General features: G+C 42.0%; 1 protein-coding gene across 2 annotated transcripts in view; it reads right to left on the bottom strand.

Annotated features, from left to right (window-relative positions):
- VWF (von Willebrand factor) overlaps window positions 1-12,193 on the bottom strand; it is a 135,105-nt gene that overhangs the window by 18,441 nt on the left and 104,471 nt on the right. For both annotated transcript variants that reach the window (XM_069968310.1, XM_069968318.1), the window contains 4 exons: window positions 8,656-8,861; window positions 7,710-7,812; window positions 7,547-7,621; window positions 2,581-2,685 (listed from right to left, as the gene is read on the bottom strand). In XM_069968310.1, coding sequence (XP_069824411.1) covers window positions 2,581-2,685; window positions 7,547-7,621; window positions 7,710-7,812; window positions 8,656-8,861 — 489 coding nt within the window. The remainder of the gene's footprint in view (window positions 1-2,580; window positions 2,686-7,546; window positions 7,622-7,709; window positions 7,813-8,655; window positions 8,862-12,193) is intronic.

Raw genomic sequence — 12,193 nt, 5'->3', positions numbered from 1 at the left:
CCTGCCTTAGACAAGCTCAGCTCTGCCACCCCAGAGCACCAGAGCAAACTCAGCTCTGCTGCATCCGAAAACATCACCCCTGCCTGCCCTATTCCACCGGACGATTATCGTTTGCATAATCGTTAATGATTAACGATCTCAAACGACCGCTATTGCAAAAAACCTGAAAACGTTCACTCATTTCCATGGAACGATAATCGTTACTTATGATCGTAATTGCGATCATTTTTTCTTCGCTATTTATTCGCTATTGCGTTTGTATCTATTGCGATCGACTGAACGACGTCTTATTCAATGCGAACGTTTTGCGAACGAGCAACGATAAAAATAGGTCCAGGTCTTATAAAGCGATCAACGATTTCTCGTTCGGTCGTTAATCGTTAACTGCATTTCAACCGAACGATTATCGTTTAGATTCGAACGATTTAACGATAATCTGAACAATAATCGTCCAGTGGAATAGGGCCCCTAGACAAGCTCAGCTCTGCTGCATCTCAGAACATCAACCCTGCCTTAGACAAGCTCAACTCTCCTACACCAGAGCACCAGAGCAAACTCAGCTCTGCTGCATCTCAGAACATCAACCCTGCCTTAGACAAGCTCAGCTCTGCTACACTAAAACAAACTCAGCTCTGCTGCATCTGAAAACATCCACCCTGCCTTATCAGACAAGCTCAGCTCTGCTACATCTATTTTTAGGCAATCAAAGTGTCGAAAATATGTAAACATATCCGTGTGACCGATGCAGCTGTAACATGTGACAGCCAGTCTGCTGCCCGGTCAGGAACATATGCTGCGCCCCTGCTTAAGGTTCTCTCTGGAGTTTCCCCCACTTTCCCGTGTGAAAAGCCTTCTCCTGGACGTTCTTGCCTCTCGCTGGAAGCTCACTGCTCAGGAATGCGGAGAGCAAATCCTTGGCCAAGCTGGTGGTATGGAATCGGAGTTTGGGTAATAATACAGAGGGATCAAGAGTTTCGCAGCGCAATATAAAAAAGAATCGGATTCAAACCAAAGGTCATGTGTTGAAAGAAGGAGCTCGGGAACCAGCAGCGGAACACGGATTTCATGTCATTTTTTATTTACGGCCGATCGGATCTCCACATTACACTACAGGGATAATGCGGCCCCCTCCCCCAATGTAAAATCTAAAAAGTCTGTGACTGTGATGGGAATCCAATGTACAGTAGCCATTATATTATTCCCTTTAGAGGGACGTACAGGGGGCAATGCCAGTCACATGCTGACTGCAGATACATGTGAGATGTCTATATTGATGTGGTCTGCTTCAATACCTTTAATATGAACAAAATTTCAATCCTTAAAGGGATTCTGTTATGTCAAAATTAAGTCTTATTTTAAGGTGTCACATTGTAGAGCAGGTGTCGCTGAGAAGATTGATATATAGCTTTGTAGGGAAGTTAGTTAGGATAACTACATAAATCTCTGATCATTCTGGGCAAATTAGTCAAGTGGGCGGTCCTATTTAGTAACTGACAGGTAGAAGGTTGGCATATCTGGTGGTGGGTAGAGTAAGAAGAGTAATGACAGTTATTTTCTTGTACTCAGTAAGCAACATTTATACATAGATACCGTAACTGTCAATCACAGAGTAGGACCGCCCACTTGACTAAAATAGGTAGAGATTTCTGTAAATTTGTCAACTTCTCCTGAATCTTTTTCCACAAAACTATATATAAATGTTATCAGCTCTTCCTGCTCTATAACATGGTGTCTGCAGATTGGAATGCATTTTCAATGTGACAGTCCCTTTAAAGTGGAAGTTCACAATTTATCACCATTTTTTTAAATGGAACATTTGGTGCTCGTAGTACTACTGGACACTAGGAAGCCAACTTGTACAACCTTTTCGCACCAGAGTGGGCCACCTCAATGTTGTGAGCCATACAGCAGCTTTTATAGCTGCCTTAGCTATAGTTACGTCTATGGCAAAATAGACTAGGTATACACAGCACTAGTTTAGCCTTTCTCTATTTTTAATCTTAAAGGGGTATTCCACTTAAACATATCTTTTGATATGTTGCTGCCCATGGTGAGACTAACAATTCTTTCCATACTTGTTATTATCTATTCAGTCTCCTTCTCCCAGTTCTGAGCTGCTACTTTCTACTGAAGACACAAAAATTTGTATGTGAGCTTTTCTCCCCATTTCCCCCTCCTCCCCCCTCCCTTTTGAGACAGCTGATGTAAACAACTTTGTAATGCCAGGAGGATTACAGTGAGTTCATCAACAACTTGACCTCGCAATAACCCTTCCAATATTACAATGAAGGTACAAAGTTGCAGATACAGCCTGCCAGGGACTTGTTTACATCAGCCGTCTCAGAAGGGAGGGAGGAGGAGGGGAAGACGGAGAGAAAAGCTCACACACAGATTTTTGTGTCTTCAGCAGAAAGCAGCAGCTCAGAACTGAGAGAAGGAGACTGAATAGATAATAACAAGTAAGGAAGGAATTGCTAGTCTCACCATGACAGAAAGCGGAGAACTCCTTTAATGAATGTATACATCTCGACCAAGCATCAGTAATAATAGAGGGCAATAAAACACGATTTGTGGACCTACCACACTCATAGACAGGCTTGCACTCTCCTGGGTTGGTCAGCACAGCTTCCATTCCGTTCTCACAGTGCGGCACTGGAGGGATTTCACAGGAACTTTTGTCACAAACTACAATAAAAGAAAAAAAGGAGAAATTCAAATATGTAAAAAAAAAAAAGTAACACCACAAAAGCAAATAAAAAAACTCCAACTCCAAATGAATGCTGCTCCCAGACTTTTGACCTTAAAATTAATTCATAGCCCTGCTAGAGACCAATAAATTCAAACCTTCCAGTTCAGACCCCAGACCCAAATCAACTAGTTTTAGAAAGTTATACAGATTTGTAATTTAATTCTTTTTAAAGATCTCAATCCTTCCGGTACTTATCACCTGCTGTATGTCCCACAGGAAGTGGTGTATTCTTTCCAGTCTGATGCAGTGCTCTCTGCTGCCACCTCTGTCCATGTCAGGAACTGTCCAGAGCAGGAGAGATTTTCTATGGGAATTTGCTGCTGCTCTGGACAGTTCCTGACATGGACAGAGGTGGCAGCAGAGAGCACTGTGTCAGACTGCAAAGAATACATCACTTCCTGCAGGACATACAGCAGCTGATAATCCTTTTTTTTTTTTTTTTTCGAAGTAATTTACAAATTTTTATAACTTTTTAAAACCAGTTGATTTGAAAGAAAGAAAATTGACTTAAGTATCCCTTTAACTTTTAGACATGTCAAAAGTTTCTTAAATTAGCGAGTACACTTTAATATGAGTTAATGTTTTCGTTATGATAGGGTAATACATTATAGAAATTAAAAAAAAATAATGATAAAAAATTTTGAACAAATTAATCAAAAATATTTTCTAAACTGAGATATGAAACGTGGCGGTGAACGGGGCTGTCGGCTTTTATCAGCCGTCATACTTTTGTGTTGACAGGAACGCATCCCATCCAGCTTAATCTCTTAAATTTTAATGCAAAATGGTTTCCTCGGAAGGAAATACACAATTTCACGTAAATGTAATGTAAAACATACAAAGAATCAAAGCAGAATAAGCCGGAGAGGCCCGTGGATCTCTAGTCATCCAAGCCCTAGAGCCTGGGGGATGGCCTAGGCTCAACACCTAGACGGGCAGATTAAGACCCAACTTGTAGACATGACAAAAAGTTTTCAGAGGAAGTTAAAAAATGAAAGAAATTTCAAATTGTTAATTAAGAAAAACATGAATTGATTTTCAAATTGGGAGAAGGATGTGTTGGCTGTCTGTTTATTGCTATGGCAGCTGGAAGAGGCCATCGCTGAATGGGAACATCCTACCAACTTGTCCGAACAGGATGTAGACGACACAGATCCTCACCTTACCCTCAGGTCTTTCCACTATGTTTAGTCTCGCCCAACTCTTTACATGCAAAAGACACTTCAAGGTGTAGAAATGAGTTTTGCCAACAAGAAGACTTCAAAAGAAACCTAAGTAGCACAATGGGGTCTGGTATCCTAGTGCACACGTCCTGTAAATTTATTAGGAAATCTGAACAAATTTCTGGACACGGACACGCTTCAGTATTTTTCCTAGACATTAGGTCAAAAATTATAGATCCTGTTCTATTGTAATCTGGAATACCTGCCCGGATGACCCCATAAAAGTCTACGGGGGCATCCAGAATGCCGGATAGCTCCAGATGTGCCAAACTGTCAGGAATTCTGATTATGTTGATAACCAGACCAGCCAGCATCAGCACCTGGGCAAGTACCTCCGGCTTCTAAGTCTATCTCACATACAGTTGAATGCAACACTATGTTTGACAGGGCAGGGAGCTATAGGCTCCCCACCCTGTCAATCACTTTTGTGGTCAGAGGAAGCATTGTGCCTCTTGCCACAAGAGGCCACTTTCCACCCACCCCTCTCAACTGCTGTGGAACACAAGTGACATCACTCATGTGCTCACAGAACAGGAAGGGAGAAGCCAGAAGAAAGCAGCTGCAGCTGTGCAGCAGGTAAGTATGTTTTTTTTTCTTTTAGCATTGTGCCTCTTGCCACAAGAGGCCACTCTCCACCCACCCACCCCTCTCAACTGCTGTGGAACACAAGTGACATCAGTCATGTGCTCACAGAACAGGAAGGGAGAAGCCAGAAGAGAGCAGCTGCATCTGTGCGGCAGGTAAGTATGTTTTTTCTCTTTTAGCATTGTGCCTCTTGCCACAAGAGGCCACTCTCCAGCCACCCACCCACTCCTCTCAACTTCTGTGGAACACAAGTGACATCACTCATGTGCTTGCAGAGTATGAAGGGGGAAGCAAGAAGAGAGCAGCTGCAGCTGTGCAGCAGGTAAGTATGTTTTTTTTTACTCTAGTTTTTACAGTCAGGAAATGCTGATAATTTCCTGAAATACTTCCTGATCAGTATTTCCTGATTGTAAAAAGTGACAAGGACATGTGCATGCGGCATTAGGAATAATGGGGGCTCCCACCAGCAGAAAAATGTTTTTATTGGTATGAGTTCATTCTTAGATTTCTTAGGTTCACACTATGTAAAAACAACAGCCGTATTTCATAACAACGGCCATTGTTGTGCAAACAACGGCCGTTACTTCTTAAATAACGTCCGAAGTGTGAACCTAGCCTAAGTGTTTTAAATTTTAAAATTAACAAATTTTATTTACCATGAAAAATTAAGCAAAAAGTTTTATTAAATTTTTTTTAATGGTTTGTGTCTATAATTCTTAGGCTCCGTTCCCACTGAGCAAAGGTAGCGGAATTCCGCGACGGAATTGTCCGCCGCGGAATGCCGTTAGCCTCCCGCTCATAATGGGACTCTATGGGAGGCGCGCGCTCCTGCCCTGTCCGCGCTGAAGAATGAACATGTTCATTCTTCAGCGCGTACAGAGCAGCAGCGCGCGCCTCCCATAGACTCCCACTATGAGCGGGAGGCTAACGGCATTCCGCGGCGGACAATTCCGTCGCGGAATTCCGCTAGCTTTGCTCAGTGGGAACGGGGCCTTAAATAGATCTATATATCACTATGGTAACAGACTACAAACCAGCCCTATGTAGTCTGAACCTGCAGTAATGCATTGCTAATATATATCTGGTCGATAAGAAGTGCCCTGTGTGACCTTCCAAAAAATCGGGCCATGTTTGGAAGAGGTTTTTTTTTTATTTTTTCAATTTTAATGTGATTTCAAGTCTCATTCATCATAATAAGAATCGAGGGGCCACACACGTTGCCATCTCGTAGATCGGGACTGCTTTATCTGAAATGAATTAGTATCTGGCGTTCTGCAGCTACTGACGTGTCATTCTTGGAATCCATCGCACAAGATAGACATTGAGTCAGTCCTAATGACAAAAATATTTTCCACAAGGATAGAAAGGTTTACGTCCCCCGAGTATCTGCCAAAACCATGATATTTCCTAACCCATTATGGCCAGGGAACAAGACAGACTGTCTTATCTTCAAGAACAGGAGTAAAAAATGAAACGTCTCAATCATAGGAAGCCAAAATTAGCGGGGCGGATGGGAAAACAAAGATGAAGTCATAAAAACAAGAGGGCGTTCTGCTTCGATGATGGAAAAAACATTCAAACTGTCTACTCAAAGATTCTACCTGTATCCTACTAGCTTCTATGCTGTGCTAAGAGAGGGGTAGGATGCTAAAGTATAGGGGGTGTTTATGCCTCTGGCCACAAGAGGCCACTCTCCTCCCCCTCTCAACTGCTGTGGAACACAAGTGACATCACTCTTGTGCTCGCAGATCTGGAGACCTTGTGAACTTGGTCACATTACCACTGTACTAATTCTATGTTTACCGCACACATGTCCATAGGGTCCCATTGTATGTATCCAATTTCCATGGGGAGGCTTTTCTATTGGTAAAGAAATTATGTTATGTTTTGTCGGATACTAGGAAAGTATTCTATCCATATGGCAGGATATGGCATACCTATTTTTAAGAGATGAGTGAACCGGGCCGAGGTTTGGGTTGGTAGGTCATAGGCTGTATCCCTGTTTTCCAGGTGGGTCTCAGGCTTTCTCCACCTTCCCCATGGACTGCAGAAGTCAAATGCCGATGGTTCAGGTTCATACAAACCCAACCCTTGGCCCGGTTCGCTCATTTGTATTATACCGGACTGTACAGCTACTGTTAAAAGCTCTGACAAACAAAGGGCCCAAACCCACCAATGATCTAACACCTACCTTTTACCCTCTAGTTGCCGGGGCCCTTTATAATGGACAACAATTGACAAACTTAGTTCTCAATATGGTGCCCGTCCTCCAGTCTTTACCTACTTAAATATATGGCCTCATGTGACACATAACAGGGCACAAGATGGAGGTTGATGGGTTTACAATGGGGTTTAAAGGCTCTTAAGGTTGTACAAAAAGGTCAAGTTCTGAGTAGTGTTGAGCAGACCGGTCAAACTGTTCGAGTTCGGCAACGTACTCTAAACCAGAGTACTCTGCATTTGACTCCCAACGGCTGCCGCCCTAGGGCTACAAGGAAAACATGGATACAGTCCATGGCCTACGGCTGTATCCATGTTTTCCAGGACTCCCTAGGGCAGCATCCAACTCCTGCAGCTATATGGAACACTGAGCATTTGGGTTTAAAGAGCGTTGCTGAACCTGAGAAGTTTGACAGGTCCACACAACAGTAATGTTGACACAACATAGGCATTATGTAGATCCTACATATGATTAGTGCTGACACCACCAGGTTAGAATACTCTGTGGACCCTCCTAACCAAGGTGGTCTTGCTTTTTGACACCTGCCTCATTTTAGCTAACAGGGCACAAGGACTCACACACACTTCATGAACAGAGGTTCTCTAAGAACCACGCAGAAGGTTCCCACAATAGTAATAAGAATCATCACCAAGCCAAAGTGGGGGTGGGGTGACAATGACCTAGTGATCCAGTCCCATCACATATGAGCATGTCCTGTTTATTGTTTTTGTTTAGTTGTTACTTTTTGTATCCTAACGCTATACCCACCGCACTCATACTCCGGGCAGCACTGATCAGAGCTCCTCTTGAGTGATGGAATTTCACATGGGCCACAGGTTAGAGCTAAAAAATAATTTAAAAAAATCAGTAATTAGTGTTCAGTAATTGAATAACTACGAGTTCTCAAAAGTAGTCTGTAACTTTGTATTACGTTTGACTGTAGGACATGGCTTCGAAGAACAGCTGGTGTTTCTATTGTCAAGGCATATGCAGATACTACAAGGGTCGTGTATAGGTATCCAAGTTTCCAAATGCTAAAAAGAAAAGAAAACCAATTGATCCAATAAAAGCCATTAACAAGCCACATAAAACCCACATTTTATGGAACACTGTCCACATGGCCACCAGAAGATCAATCTATACAATTATACAATGATTACTATTGGGACTAATACTTTTAGTGGTGAGTGGTTAGTTGTAATAGAACTATGCCACTAGAGTTTATCAGAGAGCTCATTTTGGGGACCAAAGCCAACCCTATGGATTTATATCCATAAGGACAGCAAGTAACTTAGGGCATACAATGGAATCGTTGCCAGTTCTATGTAAAGTGCCTATAAGTAACTTTCACACCTTACCAGGCCAGTGGGTTTAGCCAGCTTTAGTTTAAGGGCCGTATTACATGGCACGATCTAGAGAAGGAAGTGAGCACCGACCTGTCAAGTCAGCGCTTGCTTCCACCTCATTCTCTGCTCTTTACCTGTGCTATTACACGCACAGACCGTGAAGGGGTTGTATAGGGGTTGTGGGGGTGTGCAGTAGGGGCTGCCCGGACAATCCGTAGATGATCCAGGTGGGCCATTGAAGAGAATAACGCTGTCATTATCATTTTTATTCAACACCTTATACCGGGGTATGGCCAACAAAAGTATAAGATGTATGAGGACCTTTAGTTGTATGGCCACCTTAACTCTGCTCAAGCGTCCTAAACAGTTGAGTTATACTCAACCTTTAAATTTTCTAGCCCAAGAACCACATGTAAAGTTGGTTACATATGTAAATCTATGGACGAAAGTCTTTAGCATCTGGATAAATCTTATTACAAAAAAAACCTAAGATGTTATGGATATCGGGTTGGTTGATCTGGACATTGTTACCTTGTAGTTGTTTCCATACTGATCGGTGCACTGGTTGCAAACACTTTCTGAGACACATTTGCCGTTAACCATCACCTCTCCATCTGGGCAGAAGCATCCTTCTGTTGGATGGTCAAAGCACATAGTTTTGCTCTGTGTACCATCACAGTCTTTGTCACATCCTATACGACAATGATTATATACCATGGTACTGGGACAGGTCATTGCTGCAGAGGAGATGGAGAAGACGACAGTAAGTATATGATGATGTGATTAGATACATTAATATTGAATCTTTTTGAGTTTATTTGGACAACCATTGTATGCGAGACACCCGAGATTCTATATTTCCTTGATGTCTATAGCCCGCCACATACAGCATATGATGGTAAAACTCATCAATGTAGGAGGGAGAGTGGTCCCTAAAGCAAAAAGCCAACAGGAGTTCTCTTCCTCTCTCATCCCAAGTCATTCCAAGTCCGTTACTTTTCCATCCTTTGTAGACGAGAAGGTTGATATGGCCGTTGAGTCAGTTCTACCCAAGGGTCATAAAGGTTTGGGGTCCTCATTCTCTTCAAGGATAATACCCAGACCCCCTTATCCCAAGCAGAATTGTTCTCCACAACTTTCCCATATTGTGTAGAAAACAGAGGTCCCCTAAGATTCCCCTTCTCCCTCTTTTTCTAGTGAAATAATACACTTAATACACTTAGAAAACAAAAAAAGAGTATGCTCACCTGTCCACGCTCCCCCAGCGTCCTCATATGAGTCTCCAATGTCTCCGCTAAACCAATCAATGACTGAGATGGTACATCGCCGCAGCCAGTGATTGGCTAAGCTGCCTGTAACTCCCAAAACAAGATGTCCCGTCTCAGTCAGTCAGTGATTAACTGAGTGGGCTATCAGTCTAGTCTCAGTCAGGAAGTAGAAGTAGCTGAGATCAGCAGGGGACTCTGGGGGAGCACGGACAGGTAAGTATTGATGAGAGACTAAACCAAAGGTTTAAGGTTTGTTTCAGAGGAACCTGAACTCTGCCTCAAATTTTGGCAAACCTGCCGAACCGAATTTTTGAAAAGTTCACTAATCTCTAGTGCCAAGTGCATAAAGTGTACAAAACTTGTAAACTTGCTTTTGGAAAGAGTTAAGGACACTGGTATGTTTTAGAGCCCTAATAGCGAGAAGGGATAAAAGATATCTATAATTGTAAAAATATACACCCCCAAGCAGAAAAAAATCAGAGGTCCCATTATTCGGTCCCATCAATGAAATGTTAATTTGTTTTTCATCTGACATTGTTGCCGTTTTTAGCAACCGAGGAGAGTTCTTCCCTTCAAATAACACGTGCAATTAATCAACATAAAAAGGCAAATTTTCCTCCCCATGTGTATATAGTTTAATCCTCTGATGTGCAAAATAATGGGAAATATTTGACATAAATAAAAGAGAAATCATGTGTGTTTGATTTGAACATCCATGCAACAAAACATCCCAAATTGTGAACGGAGCATAAAAAAAAATTAAATTAAAAATTTGTGAAACTGAAATATTACATGTTATGTGGCTTAGTGATCATGTTTTTCATCATTTGGTTTGGTGTAAATATTTATCATTGACGTTACTGGGTTACGTCATGGAGTTCTATATGGTTATCCACACCGGTCGGTGTACACTGTATTTACATGGTAAATCATCTCCATGCATGGAAATTATATATACATACTTATACTGTTCTAGGCATTTATATACTATGTTTACTTTAAGTTATTTCGTATGTTAGTAACCACATAAGTGAAATTATGTACCACAACAGTTAAGACAAACACGGAGCTACATTTTGGGACGTTACTGGTTGGCCATCGTGTGATCAATGGAGGTCCCGATCCTGGATCACTGACATTCAGTGGAGTGAAACAAAGTGGCGTCTTAGCAAGTGTAGCTGTGTTTGGTACTGCAATTTGGTTTATCCAAGTAGACAGCATGGAGACCTGTGTTTCTGTTTTAGTAACACCAAGTCAGGCCCCCAACTAATATTTAAAGTGAAATTTTTGGTGAAATTTTTTCTAATTTTCCATTTTTCTATCTATATTATAAAATAATCTGGAACTCTTGCCGTTTTTATTCTCACCACTGGGGTTTAAACTAAGCTGAGACTTCCTGTTGTGTCTGTTGTGATAAGAGGAGGCTGCCGTAAAGTGATCTGTACAGCATTACAGCATCATGTGACACCAGCAGTTAGATAGCATCAATACAAGACAATAGCAGCTCTCTGTGGAATGACTTTTTTAAAGGTCACGGAGTGCGCTCAATGATGTTTTACATTCATCTCAAGGGGACAGAGTCTGTCTATTGTCGTCTATGTCAATGAGTCTTGCTGTAAAGCATGTCCCTATAACAATGTACAAAAAGTGAAATAAAAAAAAAATTTAAGCCAGAATTTAAAAATAGACAAGTTTTAGTATCTAATTCTAATCAGTGAATGAAAATTTAGGTGACATATTCCCTTTAAGGTGACCATACACCTTCAATAACTGATGGCCACACCATCATTCGGCTGTCAGTTCTCTCTCCTGACAGGATCATTGCTAAAAATCCGATTGTTGGCAATCTAGGAGTATAACCACAAGAGGGTGAATACCTTGATTCCCCACTGCCGATCCATTCACTTACGATAGGACTGCCAAAGATAGCTGATCACTCTACTGCCACTCCAGTCCTACTTTTATAGCTGGGTTATTGCATCCCCGTCCCTGGGACTGATGAGGGTCCTTGCAACTGGACTTCTAGAAATGTGGCTAGGGGATAACAAGCTGAGATGGGAATACACCTTTAGGCTATGTTCACACTCCGTATGAATCCGTCCGTAGATCGTACGCCGCTGTACATGTGCGGCTGAAACTAGGGGCATGGGAAAAATAGACATGCGGCCGGATGCGTACGAACCGCGAACATATGCCCGCAGTACAGTTATGCTTCCCTAGCTTGTTTCAAAGCAATCTGAGGCAGGTCATTTACTTGGAAATCTTCGCCCGACCCCGTAAACCACACAGAACCTTTTGGATCGAAAAATCAAGTTCAATTTGGCTGAAATAAGTACTTCGTACGGGACCGCATGGAAATCCACGTCCGTGAGTCTCAACATTTCCGTCCTCAAACAATGGTCTTGTTCATTTTTCATGGCGCCGTATACGATCCAGCCGTAAGCTCATACGTAGTGTGCACTGTGCGGGCGTATATCATATACTTTCAAGCAAACGCATCAACCTCAAAACTACGTGCGTATATTCGCGGTTCGCACTACGGACGGATTCATACGCAGTGTGAACATAGCCTTAAGGGAAGAAGAAACCAGACTTGGCTTCCATCAGCCCTCTCTTTTGCAAAGGATGGGTAGTTGGGTAAATGAACAACCCCTGCTAAATTTTGACCTCAGTATGATACAAAGGATCAGATTTTAAGTTTTGCCTCAACTCCTCTACGTTCAATGACAGTGAAGCTAAATAAATTTTTTTTAAAAATTAAAAAGTTGGCATAGTTAAATTTTTTTTTTACTACAAAATTC

The sequence above is a fragment of the Dendropsophus ebraccatus genome, chromosome 1 (genome assembly GCF_027789765.1).
Source record: "Dendropsophus ebraccatus isolate aDenEbr1 chromosome 1, aDenEbr1.pat, whole genome shotgun sequence".
Classification (NCBI taxonomy): domain Eukaryota; kingdom Metazoa; phylum Chordata; class Amphibia; order Anura; family Hylidae; genus Dendropsophus; species Dendropsophus ebraccatus.
The sequence above is the reverse complement of the archived record's forward strand: the minus strand, read 5'-3'. Positions and strand labels throughout refer to the sequence as shown.